Here is a 19179-nt window from a genome sequence, read left to right on the forward strand (position 1 = left end):
ACTGTGCTGCTATTGTTCGTCTACTATTCTTAATCAGAGATCGTGAAAGTCGTTCATATCGTTGTGTGACTACTACGATTAGGAGTCAATCATGAATCACAAAGGACGACTTTAGTTAACAATACTTCTATTTTTAATACTCAGAATTTGAAGACTTCAGGAACACAATTTTCATAATATAAACATTATTAAAATTTTCAATGACGATTGAGGGATAATACCATGTCGGATGATAAGTGATAACATAAGTAATGACGAAAACACAACTACATAGGTCAAATATGATTTTCTTCCCTAATAATAATAATTAAACTTTGATATAATTAAATTAATTGAGAATTATAGCTTAGCGGTTTGGGATACACAAAATGTATGATGTTTGTATATTCAATTATATTTGTAGGGGGCACAGTTAAATATACAATAGTTTCTCAAGATAAACGAGTGCATGTTAGGACTGCGTATCGATCGGTTCAGTTAGATTTTGAAGTTTATTGGTTAGACTTATCAGTTATCGATTTGTAGAAATACTAAAACATTATAGAACCATTAAGATATTAGCTTATTGGTTATTGGTTTATCGTACATGAGTTGACATATTGTATCTTGCTCAAAAACAAACATTGCCACATTATAAAATAACAGAGAATGTCAAAAATAAAAGTATGAACTGCCAAAAAGTTTATATACCAAATGATATAAATATAGTTATTTAATTTACTGTAGAGTTATTGGTTAACCCGTTATGAAAAAACTTAAAACTGTCAAGAACCGATAACACAATAATAAAAAAAATTAAAATCATTAGCGAAATCGCTAAAGCAATAATTCTTTATTGATAAATTAATAATTTTTTTTCAATTCAAATTATCGATTTAGATTCGATTTTCAATGGTCCTAGTGCACGAGGCCCAATTATTTTTGGTCCTCAACCGACATAACCCAAAACCCGAAGGCTTTTTTCGTATATATATCGAAACCAAAACTATTTTCTCTGTACACTTTACTCCTCTCTATTTCCTCAGACTTATCCGAATCCCTATAGGTTTCTCCCTTTTCATCTCTCAAAACCCTAAATTTTCAGGTAATTTATAATTCCAAATTGTTTGTTAATCTTGATAATTTTCAGATCTGCTTAATAAATCTGTTCTCTAGTGATAAAAATCTGATTTTTATGTGAATTTTTTGTATTTTTTTTGTGGGAATTTTGATCAACAGTGATTCGATTTCTATAGCTTAGTCTAGTGGATTTCAATCTTGATTTGATTTCTATAGCTTAGCAAACATATGTTTCTGTAATCTTGATGATCTTCGGATCTGATAAATTAATTGTCTTTGGAGTTTTTACTTATTATAAAAAATCTGATTTTTATTTGAAAGATGGTTTCTTTCTGGGGAATTTCATTTATTAGTGACTCGATTTTTATTATAGCTTAGGAAACATGTGTGTTTTGGATTTTTGTTTGTTAGCCTGTTTGGGTTGAGGGTCTATCAGAAGCAGCCTTTAAGGTCTGTGTAGATTCTACCCTCCCTAGACTCTATTTGTGGGACTACATTGGGTATGTTTGTTTGTTAAAGCCTGTTTATCTAGATTTTACATGTGAAAAAAGCCTGATTTTTATTTGGAAATTTGTATGATAGCTTATCAAATAAACCCTCCCTAGACTCTATTTGTGGGACTATATTGGGTATGTTGTTTGTTTGTTAAAGCCTGTTTATCTAGATTTTACATGTGAAAAAAGCCTGATTTTTATTTGGAAATTTGTATGATAGCTTATCAAATAAAAGTTGTTTTGGGTTTTTGTTTGTCACCTTGTCTGTACCGAGGGTCTATTGGAAACAACCTATATGGTCTGACTATACTTTGCCCACACCAGACCACCCTATTTTGTGGGACTACGCACTGGGAATTTTGTTATTTGTTAGTCTGTTTATCTAGTTTTTACATGTGACAAAAGCCTGAGTTTTATTTGGAGATTTGTATGATAGCTTATCAAATATAGATGTTTTGGGTTTTTCTTGTTACGATCTCGCTTAATTGACCTGTCTCTCAGCAAATTGATAAAAATAAGATGATTTTTGAAAGTTGGTTTCTTTTTTGGGGATTTTTGTTTAGAGTGATTCCACTTATATAGCTTAGAAAATATATGTGTTCTGGGTGTTGTTTGTTAGGACAGTGTTTGTTAACCTGTATCTCTAGTTTGTACATCTGAAAATGTGTATCTTTTTTTGGGGAATTTTATTTTGACAGTGATCCGATTTCTCTAGCTTAGGAAAAAATTGGGTTTTGTTTGTTAGCCCTGTGTTTGTAATCTTGATAATCTTTGGATGCACTAAATTAACCTTTTCCGCTATATTGACACCTATCTGTAGTTTTTACATCTCACCTCTCTCCCCTACAAAGGTAGGGGTAAGGTTTGCATACATCCTACACCCTCCCAAGACTCCACTTGTGGGATTACACAAAGTATGTTATTGTAGTTTTTGTATTTGATAAAAAATTGATTTTTATTAATAGTGCATCTTCTATAACAATCTTTGTCTCCTTAGACAGAAATATAGTAGCCGTTTTGGAGACTTCAATAATTTTTGAATTACTAGAAATTGTAGTAGCATTTGCTTTTCTTCTAAACAAGTAGGAAAAATATGTTCTTGTCTTTAAAAATGGCATGATTCGTTCCACTATTAATTACATAAATATTCTCGTGATTGATTATTGATCCAAACAAAATTTGAGGCATATTCATATTTTTCTTCAAAAAGAATTAAAGTAAATATTATAATTAAAACATGACTCATTATACAAATTTTATTTATTTACCTGAATCAGAAAAATATAAACATATTATTTAGTACAGACAAATTAAAAGAAAATTATTTAAATATTATTAGACTTATCAATATTCATATTTTCTTTTGAAAAATTAAAGAAATCAGCTACATCCAGGTGCATAGGCTCAATATTATTTTCAGAGATAAAGTTTGTTTCTGAATTATTTTCTGCTTTCTTTAAGGATGCTTGATATAGCTGAACTAGACATTTTGATGACTGGCAGATTCATGATCAGTGTCCCATACCTTCACATCTATGACATATATTTTCTGAATTTTCCTATGGTATAGCTTCTAGCTTTTTTACTCTTCTTTTTAAATTGCTGATCATTTCTCGATGCCAGATGAGCATTATGATTATAATTTCTTCTTCGACCACGACTACGACTAGTGCCATGACCTCTTTCTCGTTGGTTATAGTTTGCCTGATTCACTTCAGGGAGTGACAAAGAACCAACGGGCCAACTATCATGATTTTTCATACGTTCAGCAATAAAAAGGGGAGAAAGTAATTCAGAATATTTTTTAAACCCTTTTTTGCGATATTGCTGCTGCAGGAACATTAGGCAAGAAGCCTGTTTAGGTATGCCATTGAGCCAGGTGGGCGTTAGGCAAGAAGCCCACCTAAATGGGCTTCCTGCCTAATGCTCCTACAGCAGCAATATCGCAAAAAAAGGTTTAAAAAATATTCTGAATTACTTTCTCCCCTTTTTATTGCTGAACGTCATAACGACTTGTTAATGAAAAATCATGATAGTTGGCCAGTTGGTTCTTTGTCACTTCCTGAAGTGAATCAGGCAAACTATAACCAACGAGAAAGAGGTCATGACACTAGTCGTGGTCGAAAAAGAAATTATAATCATGATGCTCATTTGGCACCGAGAAATGATCAGCAATTTAAAAAGAAGAGTGAAAAGCAAGAAGCTATGATACTAGTAGATGGTCCTTTTGGGACATCATCCAGACAAGCACATTCACTGCAGGGATATGCGACTTAGTTATCCGTTGCAAATCAGTAAATGCATCTGGCATTTGATTTGCTATTTTCTCTAAGTAGATGATATTCTTGACCTCCTGCTCACATGTGCGGGTATATATATATGTGTGTGTGTGTATTTTGTTTGTTTGTTAGGATAGTGTGTGTTATATTGATAATCTCTGGATCTGCTAAACTAACCTGTCTCTCTACTCTTTGCATGTGATGGAAATCTGATTTTTACTTGAAAGCTGGTGTCTTTTTGGGGATGGGATCTTATTTAGAGTTACTCGATTTATATAGCTTCGAAAATATGGTGTTTTGGATTGTTGTTTGTCAGCTGATTTGGCTATCATATGTGGTTTTTATCTTATGAAAGCTTTATTAGAATCAAATTATTGTGGTCGGGCCCTTCTCTGAGCCCTGCGCATAGAGGGAGTTTTAGTGCACCGGACTGCCCTTTTTAAATTTCGATTATCTGACTTGGTTTCATGCCTTTGAATTGCTTCTTTTGTTAAGATATCTGGATTTTGTTTGATAAACAATAGCCTTGTCTGTATCTTGGTTTACTGTTCTTCGATTTCATAGCAAATCTTTTGTTCTGGGGGTCTTGTTTGTTTGCATAATCTTTGTTGTTTTAATGCCTTCAATTTTTTTTTGGTCATCATGCTATGAGAAATCAGATTTTTCTTGACAGAATTTTGACTTCACGGTTATTTGATTTATATAGCTTAGCAAATTGTTATTTGTTTGGATTTTTTGTTGGCCTTAATTTTGGTTATTTGATGTGGTTTCATGCCTGATATATTTGTGTGTGTGTCGTGAAATCTTAGTGGTAGAGGTAATCTCTTCTTCATATGCTCTACAACTTTAATATGGTAGATGCTTCTATTTTAAGTATGATGTGTTTTGCTGGGGTGTCATCTCTTTCATGCCCCCTCCGCCAGGCAGTTCTCTTATGATTTCTGGTTGTGTAGTTGTAAATGATGAAGCCTTTTTCCTACTCAGGTCTGAGCATCCAAGTTTGTTGATTTGAGCACGGTTGTCTTTTATTCTCTACAAACTTTCATGTCTGATCTCGACCTCCAAGTTCCCGCTGCTTTTGGTATGCAACTTGTTTGATGTATTATTCCTCAGTTGAATTTGGTATTTAGTTGTTTTATATCATATTTCTCTTTCAGTTTTTTTTTTAAAACTTGCAAATGAGATTTTTTTATAGCTTAGATGGAGCGACGTGGCTAGTGTGAACTCATATAGTCATCCCAACTTGCTTTGGGATAGTGGTGGTTGCTGGATTAGATGTAAATGGCACATGGAAAAAGATTATCTATCTTTTTTTGGGGGGATTGGGCGAGTGTGTGTTCTAGTTATGAATCATAACTGACCGGTATTTCTTTGTTTTGATGACTCCTTTAGATCCCTTTGCCGAGGCAAATGCTGATAATTCTGGAGCTGGGACAAAAGATTATGTACACATTCGCATACAGCAGAGAAATGGTCGGAAAAGCCTGACAACTGTGCAAGGATTGAAGAAAGAATTCAGCTACAATAAAATACTGAAGGACCTTAAGAAAGAGTTTTGCTGCAATGGTACTGTTGTCCAGGATCCAGAACTAGGCCAGGTTCGTGTCAAGGAGATTGATATCCGTCTTTTAGTGTCTTGTGACATTATGCTTGTTTTGATTGCGTGTCTAATGTAGTTGTGATTATGCTTTTCACAGGTTATTCAACTCCAGGGTGATCAGAGGAAGAACGTTTCTACGTTTCTTGTCCAGGTGATTGTTCTTTGCATCAATAACACTCACTTGTGTTCATATTAGTATATGCTACTATCACGAGGACATTTTTGCTAAATTTTATCCTTGCATCCACTGTTGATATTGAAACACTCTTTATTAGTGTATGCATTATCATTACTAATAATCTTCATCTTTTTACTTTTGGAAACAGGCTGGAATCGTGAAGAAAGAACACATCAAAATTCATGGTTTCTGATTCCCATAATCAATCATCGCAAAGTTCTTATATTTGTCGTGTCCGTGTGCAGAAAATGCTATCCAAGTTAAGTTATAATAAAGTTTACTAGTACTTTATCCAGCCCAAAAGGAAAAAGGACTTCGTAGTGTTTAGCTTTCTGCTGGTTTGATATATAGTAGCTATGGATGATGATGTATTTTCTAGAACAATCGTTGTGCGTGCAAATAGAACTTACTGGCTTTATCATCTTTCAGTTGTTGCTTAGCATTTGTATATGTTCTTGGCTTTCCTTTTAGGTTGTGTGGCTGTTTTAGCATACTTGTTTCTTCTGCTCGGGGTGTCATAGGGCACTCTGAAGGGGTTCGGCAGAAGAGGCAGCACGAAGTTCCGCCGTGAAGGTGGGAACAATGACATTCTGATCTGTTGTCTGAACGTACCCTGCTAACCGTGCAACATAAGTTGCGACATGCATGAATGATATACAGATTGTCCTTACATCGTAGCGTTAGTGACATGCATGGATGATATAAAGAGTGTTCTGATATCATTTGTTCAGAAAGATGAATTTATCAATTTGTAGCGTTAGCAACCTGAACAAATGATATGAGCAGTTCTGCAATGAGATATTATTGATCACCACGAGATTGGAATTTAAGATTTTTTTGATTTCTCGAGTGTGTTTATCTATAGCTTTTTTGGTATTTACTGGATCGATTCTAATATGTCCTAAACTTGGTGTGTCCAATCCGAAACCATCTTGGTGATCAATATTTCGTCATTACTGATCATTTTTTTGCGTTTTAGGGTCACAAAATAGGAACTTTAAGAGTTGTTTTTTGAGTTCTCCATGTGTTTGTCCATAGATTTTTCAATTTTTTTTGGATCGACTCCATTCTGTCCAAAACAAAACATCGACCATAAAAATGCAATAAATACTTGTCACCAACCTTTTCTTACCCGGCATGTTTAAATTTGGACCGAAGGAGTTGATTGGAAAATTTCTGAGAAATCTATGAACCAACGCAGCAAGAACTTAAAAATAATGAATTTCATTTTGTATAGGATTTATGCTACTTTTTAGAGTATAGAGGCCACTTTTTAGCGTTCAGAGGTCAGAAAGATGAATTTATCAATTTTTCTCAGTTTTTCGTGTGTATTAGCCTAGAAAATATCTTAAATCTTGTTGAGTGATTCTTAAATGATGAGAAAATGCCGTAGATCATGCCAAGAATATGCATACTTTTCACCCAGTTTATTACGGAGGCTCATAAAAGGTTTTGCAAATTGAGGAACAAAGAAGTCGCCTCGGTCAAAGTCCTGTGGAGGAACCAATTTGTTGAGGAAGCCACATGGGAAGCGGAGGAAGCCATGAAATCTAAATATCCCCATCTATTCGTGCCTACCGATGAGAATGTTGAAGGTAATGTCCATTTCCTTGATTTGAATTCATTTGTGCATCTTGAGTCTTGATTGATAATTGATTGAGAATTTGACTGATTGAATGACTGAGTTTTGATTGTGATTTGCACCCCGAGTCTATTCTTGATTTCTCGTCATTCGAGGACGAATGATCCCAAGGGGGAGATAATGTAACACCCCTCAAAATTTTTCCAAAGATTCAGACCCTTCTTGTGTTCGGGAGGGGTCGAACCCGAGTATTTTGAAGTATATTCGTGAGTTAAGATGAGTCTCTGAGGGACTGAGCAGTGTTAGAGGTGATGTGGGGTCACCAAGGACCCCTAGGACCGAGCTAAGTCCAAAAGATCCGTCGTGGCTAAGTTTAGGATGAGTTCGTATAAGGGTCGACTTTTAACGACCCTATCTTTTGAAGGACGTCAATCCGGGTGGCCCACGACCTATCAAATTAAAGGTCGTCGAGTCTTCTTCCCAACGCCACCAAGAACGTAAATTTTGGAGTTCGAAGTCAAAATATATGACGATCCTAAGATGAACTAGCACGGCAGGAATTTCATTTTTTGGCCTGGGTTGCAACTGCTGGGGAAATGGCCTTGGCGCTGTAAGGGCGCGACGCGCCACTATCACGCCAGGTGCGTTTTTAGCCTATTTTCAGAACTTTTTGAGGAGGGGTAATTTGGGAACTTACCCAAGTTATATAGGTATTGCCCTTGGTCATTTTGGGATCAAAAATTTTCAGCCCTCTCTCTCTCTAAAAGCCCTAGAAATTCCTCTCTCCCTCTCTCTTCTTCATCTCCTTCTTCTTCTCCATTCTCAACAAAGATTTGTCCCAAGAGCTTCAAGATTTGAGTCTTCCATTGAAGACCCAGCATCAAGGTTTTCTCCAAGTCTTCACTAAGGTATGTAAGGCCATCTAAAACATGGGGTGAGTCCACCTATGTGCCCTACTCTTGCTTGAGGTTAGATGTCCATAGGAATGGAGTTTCTTAGTATGGTTTATGCTTGTATGAACTTTGTCCCCTATGTATTTGATTCTATATGTGTTGATGTTGTTGAGCCAAGAAGTTCCTAAATTGAGCCTTTATGTGAGTATGAGTCGATGAAGATGAGTTGTTAAATATGTTTTATTGATCTTCTTAATTATGTGGATTATGATGAAGGATGCTATTTTCTTTAAAATGTTGCTTATCTTAAATTGTTGACTTAAAGCCTTGGAGTTGTGATGAGTTTCAAATATTGAGTAAATGGATAGAGGAAATGATTGGTTGTGCTTATATGTCGCTATAAATGTGCATTCAAATTTCTTTTAAAAGATATGACTGAGATTGACCGGATAGTATGATTGGAAAAGATTTGATCATGATAGAGTTGATGAGTTGACAAGGTTGTAATGAGACTTGTCGATATGATTTGATTGAGTTGATTGGATGGAATTTTATGAGCATTGAGTCTTGGAAGGAGTATTGAGCACCGAATTGGGCAAGAGTAAAGTCCATACTCGAACCCAATAACTACGTCGCCAAACGTAGGAGGGGATTGAACCGTTAAAGTCGGATGTTTCCCCAAAATATTTGTCCTGACATTATAGGACTTGGTTGGATTGGATCCATGATTGGTTGATTCGTTCATACCCTGGCAAGGTATGAACGGACGCGGCAACAACGTCGGTTTGTTGTACTTTCACTGGCTCATAAGTGATGGTTGTCGGGTAAGAGAAACTCCCAAATAGGTCTTGATAGTACTCTGAGTCAGATTGAGTTGAATTGTATGTGATTGGTCCCGTCTAAATCATATTCTTGTTTAGACTTAGGACATTGGATTGAAGTTGTTATTCCTCTTGAGTTGAGCTTCCGAGTTGATTAATTCTTCCTTGATGTTCGTTATATTCGGCCATTTTACATACTCGTATATTCCATGTACTGATACCATTTGGCCTGCATCGTTTCATGATGCAGAGACAGGTACTAGAGATCATCAACCGGCACTCCGTTGAAGATCCACATACACTTCCAGCTAGTTGGTGAGTCCTCCTAGTTTCCGGAGGATATTGAGCCTTCTTGTACAGTTTTGTTGTCATTTCTTTTATTTTGATTGTTGGTAGCCATTGACTTGTCATTGGCACCTTTTAGACTTGGATAGAGGCTTCATAGACTGGAGTGTGGGGAGGTTGAACGGTTATTTTTTAGGAGTCTTATTTTATGTGTTTGTCGGGTTTATAAATGTTTGGCCTTCGGCCCTCATATTGTGAATAGTATTTCATTAATTGAGTCTCCGCTAAGAGAATGTGATTGAATGAATGTGTGACTGGATCAGGTGGTTCGCTCGGAGGTCAGAAATGGCCTTCGGGTGCCGGTTACGTCTAGGGTACCCTCCCGGGGCGTGACATCCGGATCAAATATTCTTCAATTCTTTGATAGTAGCATCTGTAACGATCTTGGGAACGACTCCAGTATCCCCGGCGGCACTTTAGAAGGGTTTAGGGGAATTTTATGTACGACACAACAAGAATTAGGTGATTTTACCAGTTTTTCATGTGTGTTAGCCCACAAATTTTTTAGATGTCGGGGGTACGAGTTGAATTTTCTTGAATTCTTTTATAAAAACGTCCATAATGACCTGGGTAATGATTCCAGTGTATCCAGCGGCACTTTAGAGGGGTTTAGGAGCATTTTATTGGCGGTGCAACAGGAATTAGGCGATTTTGCCAGTTTTTCGTGTGTGTTAGCCCACAGATTTTTTAGGTGATGGAGGTCCGGGTTGAAATTTCTTGGATTCTTACACAGTGGCGTTCGTAACGACCTGGGGAACGACTCTAGTATCCCCGGTGGTGCTTTAGATAGGTTTAGAAGAATTTTATTGTAAACACAATAGAAATTAGGCGACTTTATCAGTTTTTCGTGTGTGTTAGCCCACAAATTTTTTAGTTGTCAGGGGTCCGGGTTAATATTTTTGGATTCGTCCATAGAATCATCCTTAACGACTTGGAGAACGACTCTATTATCCCTGACGGTGCTTTAGAGGGGTTTAGGAAATTTTATTAGCGATACAACAGGAATTAGGCGATTTTGTCAGTTTTTTGTATGTTAGCCTACAGATTTTTTAGGTGCGTTTCTATGATTCTTCCATAATAGCGTCTGTAACGACTTGGATAATGACTCTACTATCCTCGGCGGTGCTTTAGAAGGGTTTAGGTGAATTTTATTGGCGACGCAACAGAAATTAGGCAATTTTATCAGTTTTCTGTGTGTGTTAGCCTACAGATTTTTTAGGTGCCGAGGGTCCGAATCGAATTTTCTTGGATTCTTCCATAGTAGCGTCCGTAATGACCTAGAGAAAGACTCCAGTATCCCCGGTGGCACTTTAGAGGGGTTTGGGGAATTTTATTGGCGACGCAACAGTAATTAGGCAATTTTGTCAGTTTTTTGTGTGTGAGCCCACAGATTTTTTAGTTGTCAGGGGCTCGGGTTGAATTTTCTTGGATTCTTCCATAGTAGCGTCCTTAACGACCTGGGGAACGACTCCAGTATCCTCGGCGGCACTTCAGAGTGGTTTAGGAGAATTTTATTGGCGGCGCAACAGGAATTATCCGATTTTGCCAGTTTTTCGTGTGTGTTTCCCACGGAATTTTTAGGTGTTGGGGGTCCGAATTGAATTTTCTTGGATTCTTCCATAGTAGCGTCCGTAACGACCTGAGAAACGACTCCAGTAGCCCCAGCGGTGCTTTAGAGAGGGTTAGGAGAATTTTATTAGCGACGCAACAGGAATTAGGCGATTTTGTCAGTTTATCATGTCTGTTAACCTACAGATTTCGTAGGTACCGAGGGTTCAGATTAAATTTTCTTAGATTTTTTCATAGTAGCATTCGTAACGACCCGGGTAACGACTTCAGTATCCCCGACGGCGCATTAGAGGGGTTTAGGGAAATTTTCTTGACATGATTTTTTTCTTCATTTCAAATGAAGCTCATTTTTTTGAAATCCCACTATAGTAATGCCAACAAAAATCAAAAAAGAGAGACCCAAAGTAATGAGGAGCCGAGTGACGTGTCAGTGCTACTAATTGAGTGCAAGCACCTAGCTGTGTTGTCAGAAAGAAGGTAGTCCCGCCGACACAAACTCCGAAGCAAAGCATAGGCATTTTCTATTTCTAGTTAGCGTTGTTTTAGGCCCCTTTCTCTGGCTTTCCCTTAAGTGACAAGGGGGGCGAGGTCATCGATAAGCTTCAAAACTCAACATTTCTCTAATTTGAATTGAAAGTTGCTTTTTAGTCCTCCTCCTTTGAAGGCTGGTTACATCCAATGTCTCCTATGAGCTCTTTGGGTGCAGGAAAAAAAGGTGAGTTATGCGCCTCCTCCAAGATATCATGGCGCAGGTCACTGTCCCGAGGAAAACATACTCGTCCCCGAAATAGAAGTGTGCAACATTTATAGGCAGGGAAGTAGCCTTGCACACTCTTTATGTATAATATGTGTATAGTCATATATAATAAGTGTATATCTACATCTATTTTACCTTAAAAGCATGAACTTTCCAACTTAAATATTAAGTTACTATAATACCTTCAATTAAAAACATCCCCTAACTTAAGTGTTAAATTACTATAATACTCCAAACTAAAAGCACTCATCTATATCTACATGGGTTGCACAAACAAAATTAAGCGATTTTCTCATTTTTCGCATGTGTTAGATCATGAATATTTCAGTGATATTGATTTCGGTAAAAAAAATGTGAATCCTTAAGGTGTCCTCATCCTTCAAGGACAAGACCTATGTTTATTTTCTTTATGTCAGTCATTCAATTTTCAAACAGTTAGAGAAAGTTGAAAGCTTGTCCCAACAACTCATCTTAATAGAGGCTTTCAGACAGTCATAAAGTAGTTTCAGCTTTATAATTTTGTTCAAATGGTTTTCAATTGACTATTAAGTTGTTCGGAATTTTACAGATATCTTTCAAATTTAGCTTCCACATTAAAGATTTTCAATTTTTATGCAGCAAAGCTTAATGTCATGCCAAACCATGGGTTAGCTTGGAATTTTGCGACTCTAACTACTGTGTTACGACTAGGAGGTTATCTCGAATCATGACCGCTTCTATAAACATTTGTGATAATTCAAATAGAAAATCAACACAATTGATAGCTTAGACATGATACTCAAAAAATCAAGATAATGTAAGTGTGTTTTTAACCCTCAACCCTCAAAAGTTTGGTTGATAGAACATAACATTAAAGAGTATATCAAGGCATCATCGAAATGGTGATATTTTAAATTAAAAAAATGAACAATTGATAGTTAAATGTGTTTCAACAAACATTTGGTAATAATTCAAGTAGGAAACCCACACCCCTAATAGTCCACGTATGGAACTCAGAAGATCGAGATAATTTAGATGTATTTTTAACCTTTAACTCTCAAAAATTTGGTTGATAGAACATAACATTAAGGAGTATATTGTGGAATCATCGAACCACGATAACCAAAAAAAGGAAAAAATCTACCCATATCGGATTTATTTCGAAATGGCATAAAATAAAAAACAAAATTACCCACTAAATGAAAGATTTCAAATCGTACCGAACGATCGATAAACACCCAAAAAAAGGAAGGGTGAAGGAAATGCATGTAAATTAAGGTAAAGCATGTCTATTAAACATTTGATTTTCCATAGAATTAATTATACATACAAGTTCATTAAGCTCAAGCAACAGTAGTCTCCGCAACGATGCTGCCTATATCCTCAGCTAACTCGACTTTTGGTTCCAAATCTATGAATTGATTAGACTTGCTAGCTAAGTGTGAGATACTCACTCTACCTTCACGTCTAATATAGTCAGCCACGGCTCTCATTTCTTCTAGTGAGATGTATATGTATTTCCCTCTATCGTCCATAACACCAGAAAGTCTCCCTGATGAAAATCACATCGAAATATTTTATCGCTCAGTTAATGCGAGAGGAACAAGAAGTCATGGCTTCATGAAAGGACAACAAATTTCAATTGAAATTCAAAGAGAAGGAAAGGAGAATACCCATTTCTTCGAGCGAGTTGATACGGTTGATACACTCCTGCATAAAGAAATAAACAGTAATGGGCAACGAGAGGGTGATTCATGAATAGTGAATAGCTTATAGCTGTGTGTTGGTATGAAGGAAAATGATTTCCTGGAATATAAGTGCTTTTATTACTTATTTTATGGTGTTCAATAAGCAATCAAAAAATACTATTTCAAAAGCATTTACGTATAATCTAGACAAATACTATCAGAGATGGGGGCAAAGGTGTGGGGTGGTAGGAGTGAGGGTGAGGAGGAGACAATCAATGTGAAATGTCACTTGTGGAATTTGTTTTCCTACTTCTAATAGGAAATCATTCTCCTCATTTTTAAAAAACTCATTTTCCTGCAAAAGATGTTCTCCAAAAATTTTAACCAACCAACCATGGAAAAATTAGAAAAATATTTTCCATCCCAAACACATTTCTATATATCCCTATTTGAAGTGTAGGAAGATGAGCAACCTTACTCAACAATTCCACGTCTAATATTTATACAATTCCTTATACATACGTACAGATATACAAACATATATATACAGAGTTTCAACCGAGTAACAAAGGCGCTTACCTGAGTCCTTAACTTGAATTCTGCCGCAAGATCCTCCAACGGCACACATTTGTGTTTCTGCAACAGTAAATTCTTTTGGCCATAAATTTATTGTACAAGCTTAAGTACATTTAGACGAATGCTAATAATTCTAGTGTGAATTAGAGGAATATGTACTTATCAAGAAAGAGAAGATCTCACGACATCCATAAGGCGAAAGAAAAAGAAGAGGAAAAATGTAGATATAGTATATGAATCGTTGGTGTGTCATTAATTAACTGGCATGAATTGAAATTACCTTAATGTATTCCACAAAATCAAAAAGTAGACCCTGGCTTCCATCTTGTATTTCGTTTTCAGTTGTTCCCTCAGCATCAACTGAAATTTCACCTTTCCATTTTTCAAACTCTAATGCAGCAGCTTCTTCCTCTTTGGCCTGTCGAGCCTTGGCTTCTTCTTCCTACACAAATAACCCAGTTCTCTCAAAAGAATTCAGCAACATATCAAGTGATTCCACGCAGACAGATATTTACCAGTGCACGCTCTTGAGCCTCACGCTCCTCCTCCTTCCTCCTCCTGATTTCATCATAGTGGCTTTGCTTTGTCTGTTTTGATTCTCGAGCAGCTTCTTCAGTCTATATAGTCAACGAGAAGGATCAAGACCAATTCTGATTTTCAATTTCTAAAAGTTGCAATAGGCGATAGAAATGCACATTTCCTAGAAAAGATCCTAGTGCTGTTCCCACAGCCGTACTTAAATTCAGTTCTGATCTAAAAGACAAGTCATGTGCGGTATAACTTAAGGTTATGAAGATGGTATTCATGACTCTTGAAAGGAGACGGCAATAGAAATGCACATTTCCTAGAAAAGATCCTACTGTTGTTCCCGCAGCAACAACAACAACAACATACCTAGTGAAATCCCACAAGTGGGGTCTAGGGAGGGTAGGATGTACGCAGACCTTACCACTACCTCATAGAGGTAGAGAGGCTATTTTCAAAAGGTTGTTCCCACAGCCTTTACTTATATTCAGTTCTGATCTAAAAGACAAGCCATGTGTAGTATAACTTAAGATTATGAAGATGGTACTCGTGACTCTTGAAGGGAAACTTCATTCTATGGTGAATCCCATTATTAACACACAGCAAAATGTGTTAAATCGTGCCACTCTTTAGCTTTGCATCCTCAAGATGTGAGATAAATTACCCCAACAACAGTGATGGGAAGCAACCAGGTAAGGACTGAACATTTGCACACTAAGCAGATTCAGTTCCATATTATTAATTCTCTTCAAAGTATACTACTGTTCCATTTCTATCTTAGTATTTGTTTATCTATTTAGAATTTGTACCTATTCTTCTTAGTTTCGTCAAGGACCCAAATAACTTGAGTGCATAAAATGTTGTGTCTTATGTTGGGAAAGCTTGTACTCTTTCTATTTCTATATATTGAGAGGACTTGTTGCAGAAGCTTGTACTCTTAAAAGGCAAATGCTTAAAAGTCTGAGATACCTGTCTTTGTGCTTCCCGCTCTTGACGCTTCTTTTCCCTTTTCTTTGACGACTTTGCAGTATAATATCCATCTCCAGGTTCTTCATCATCACTTCCATCAACCGCTTCTGCACATATTTGAAAATATATATAAACATGAATCAGTCACCATGAAGCACCAACTCGATCTAGGGCACCTAAAGCAGGGAAAGCAGTTTGGGGACAATAACCAAGAAGAGCTAGGCCACCTAAAAGTCACTCAAAAAATACATCTCTGTACCAAGAAACATAACAATAAGCATGTTTTTGTCCATGAATGTTAGCCCTTTACTTCTTGTTTGATGCAATAACTTTACAAATGAAGTTGTCACAATGAGGATGAGCATAAAGCAACAAAGATATAGCCAATTCAATAAGCAGCTAATTAGGTTCATTTTGAATGAATGGAAGGAGACTCCTCCTGTAGTTTTATCTTGCATATTCTACTTTGAAGCAAGGGCTCAAGGTGAGAGACAGTGGCCTATTTCTTTTTACCCTCCAACTTGAAAAGTTGAACCAGATGAGCAAGATAATACTGGAAAAAAAATCGTGGAAAAAGTGCTATTGTATCTTTGGATTTTAAAAATAAATAAGGTAAGCAGATATGGAAAGAAAAATATAATTAGACATGACCAGAAGAAAATTAACCAAACAGTTACAATAGAGCAAGAGATGAAGGAAAGAATACCATCTATAGTGGCTGCAGCTGAAGATGTGCTAGCAGCTGAAGAAGCTGGTCTTCGACGCATTCGACGCGTTCCAGTGGCTCTTACTACAGTGCCCCTCTGCTCAACCTGATATTTAGCCAAAAATAGTTTCAGTTCTTGCAAAATTTGAATGATGGATTTCTTAATTCTCCAAATACAATGAAGATTAAACAACATCGAGGCACCTTTTACAATTCCATTAATGCCACCATAGTGTGTTTATTAATGCTGATGCCTTGCACTCCCTCCGTCCCGATTTATACAATACCCTTTCCCCATTTCAGGACATCCCAAGATGTTCAGCATAAACACATTTCTTTACAATTTTCACACCTTTAAGAACTCAAATCATTAAACTATTCAAACTTTAACTTTATCAAACTACTTTTAACCATTACAATGATATTTTCTTTCATTGTCATTAATATAAAATAAAGTTCAGATTAACATCTTAAACTCATCATATCCAGTCACATATTGTTATATAAAATGGGCCAAGGACTATTAATTACTATGGTTATACCAAAACTTCAATCCAAACATCAATTCATAATCTTCTCAAACCTTAATGATGGTGTGATACCCACTTGCAGATCACTCTCTAGTTAGGACGGTTAAAGAATCAATCCCTTATTCCTATATCAAGAATATTCCTCTTACGTCACCAAGTTTGTAACAGAAAGCAAGCTGGAAAAAAACATAGACCAAAAGGATAAGCAATTCAACCTGAGGTTCATCTTCATGTTCTCTGGAGGACTGAGAATTTTGCCGGCGTTTCCACAGATAAAGCGGAACTAATACTAGAGCCAGAAGCATCGAGAGAATCACGATCAACATGTCCTCCATTTTTCAATACTCAGTGCAGTATCCTGTCTGATAATGCAATACACAATGTATGATAAGTACAATAACTATGCCTCAGTCTCAAACAAGTTAGGGTCGGCATGATAAGTGAGCTACAAAAAAGCCTTTTTTTGGATATATGATGGTTTTTCACATAAGTTGACTTCACATTATTGAAACTTTTAAATTTAAAAGGATTAGAAATTGAACTCCATCAAAGTGAGTTTCACAGGGGCATAACCAGTCGGAGGCGCCGGATGAAGGAACAGATTTGCCACAGGTTTATAGCGTAAATTAATCTATCCAAAACAAGGACGGCTCAACCCTAAAACCCCAAAAAAATAAGGGCCTCCAAAGAACCAAAAATCCCCCAAATTCAGTTCGTTCAAATACGAACAACAGACCGACGATGCACAAAAAGGAAACAAATTCGATCGATTAAACGAAGAACCAAAAGAAGTGAGCAGACAAAAGATGAAGGAGATACATACCTACATATATAAAAGAGAACCAGATCAGATGAAAGGCGATGTAAAATGTTGAGAAGCACACTTGGAATTATCTATTTATTATACCATTATTTTTTTATCTCTTAATTTATCTAATTCGCTTCAATTTAAATCAATCATATTTTAATATTGATACACTCAAAAACTGAATATAGCTTGATTATACATAAAATATATATTGACTTATACACTGATTATATAATATAAATTACTTATACATGAGTTATACACTGAATATATATTATGATACACTCAAAAACTGAATATAGCTTGACTATACATAAAATATACATGCATATATAATAAATAATCATTTTTTTGATAATTACTTTGACCGAATGACCATTGGATGTAATTTGCCTGAATAAAAACTCTGGTCCAATTTGAAATCCAGTTGGTTTAGTAGAAGGAAAAATTAGACAAAATATGAAATATTCGTCAAAATTGTGGATATTAACAAATAGATGAAAGAGATTTATTCGGTTAAAAATTTAATTTGTTGTAAATGTGAATCATTTCAAGTAAAATAATATATCAAAGGATTTAAAACTTTTAAGTCAATGGTATATTTACGTGAGATAATGCATAAATGTTGCCTAAATTATGATTGAAATTCCAGCGACACACCTTAACTTAACTAAGGTCTTATTACCCCCTCGAACTTATTTTTTTATATATTTTCGTGCACCTTTTGTATTGATGTGACATCTCCAATCAAGTAAGTTGAATGTGTTTCTAACACGTGCGCCACATGTGTAAATAAAAGTGTCCTTTGATTTTCATGTTGTCAATTTTTGTCGAATTGAATCGATTTGACATATTTTTATTTTTTATATATTTATATAATATTTTTTAACATAGTTAAAAAGAGTTTCGTGAGCAGAAGCTTAGTGCAATGAAAGAAATTTAGGTTAGCTTCAAATATATACAATAAAGTAATTAATTTATAATAAATATAAACATGTTTTATTTACGTAAAAATAGACAAAAGTCATAAAAAATATACACTAACTATACATTATGATATACTTAAAAAGCTAAATATAGTTTATATATACATGAGTTATACACTAACTATACATGACATATATACTAATTATTCAACTCCGACCAAATCAAAATCTCCTCTAAACAATTCCAAATTTTAAATTTGAAATCCTCTCGATGTTTAGAGTCTTTTGATATAGAATTTACTTGAAATGATTTATGTTTGCGATATGTCGAATTTTAAAGAAGAAGAACGAGAAGGAGATGAAGAAGAGGACATAGAAGAAGGATGAAGCAACAAAAGAGGAAGAAGAAGAAGAAGAAGAAGGAGGAGGAGGATGAAGAAGACGCAAAACAAGAGGAAGGACGAAGAAGACACATAAGTTACGCGACCATTTTTTTTTAAAAAAAATATGCTTGAATAACTATTTTAGGTCAATCTAAAAATTGAACTAAAAAGAATATTGTCTCACTAAATAATAATTTCATACCAAATTTTAAGTCAGATACACCTAGATATATGTATTTTTGTGATTAGATACACTCTAAAATACAGTTACATAGGGAGAGAGGCAAGCGAGAGGGGGAGAGAAGCGAATGAGATAGGACGGAGGTGAGCAGTAATAGTGTATTTCAGATACATGTGAATACACTTCAATATAGTGTGTTTGAAAAAATTATACCTAATTTTGACTTCTTGTATCCGAGATACATGTATCTAAACGCATTAAATACATGTATCTGGAGATCAAAATATGACACGAATGATAATTTCAAACAGGCACGTAATAGGCCCTAAAC

General features: G+C 35.7%; 2 protein-coding genes across 3 annotated transcripts; one reads left to right on the forward strand and one right to left on the reverse strand.

Moving 5' to 3' along the window:
* Positions 1-876: 876 nt before the first annotated feature.
* On the forward strand, positions 877-6038 carry LOC129877859 (protein translation factor SUI1 homolog). 2 transcript variants are annotated; one of them, XM_055953392.1, is made up of 5 exons: positions 999-1084; positions 4817-4913; positions 5225-5430; positions 5530-5583; positions 5759-6038. In XM_055953392.1, the coding sequence occupies exons 2-5, from the start codon at positions 4877-4879 to the stop codon at positions 5801-5803; spliced, it is 342 nt and encodes a 113-aa protein (XP_055809367.1). In that variant the 5' UTR covers positions 999-1084; positions 4817-4876; the 3' UTR covers positions 5804-6038. The 2 variants fall into 2 exon arrangements, with proteins under 2 accessions (XP_055809365.1, XP_055809367.1); XM_055953390.1 differs by lacking the exon at positions 4817-4913 and having other exon boundaries at positions 877-1084.
* A 6767-nt stretch (positions 6039-12805) lies between these two features.
* On the reverse strand, positions 12806-17458 carry LOC129877357 (DDRGK domain-containing protein 1). The gene is made up of 9 exons (XM_055952856.1): positions 17374-17458; positions 16766-16912; positions 16021-16126; positions 15315-15421; positions 14336-14437; positions 14101-14262; positions 13824-13880; positions 13230-13266; positions 12806-13108 (listed from the first exon to the last, which is right to left on the reverse strand). The coding sequence occupies exons 2-9, from the start codon at positions 16883-16885 to the stop codon at positions 12900-12902; spliced, it is 900 nt and encodes a 299-aa protein (XP_055808831.1). The 5' UTR covers positions 16886-16912; positions 17374-17458; the 3' UTR covers positions 12806-12899.
* Between the last annotated feature and the right edge of the window lie 1721 nt (positions 17459-19179).

The sequence above is a fragment of the Solanum dulcamara genome, chromosome 12 (assembly GCF_947179165.1).
Source record: "Solanum dulcamara chromosome 12, daSolDulc1.2, whole genome shotgun sequence".
In the NCBI taxonomy this organism is placed as follows: Eukaryota; Viridiplantae; Streptophyta; class Magnoliopsida; order Solanales; family Solanaceae; genus Solanum; species Solanum dulcamara.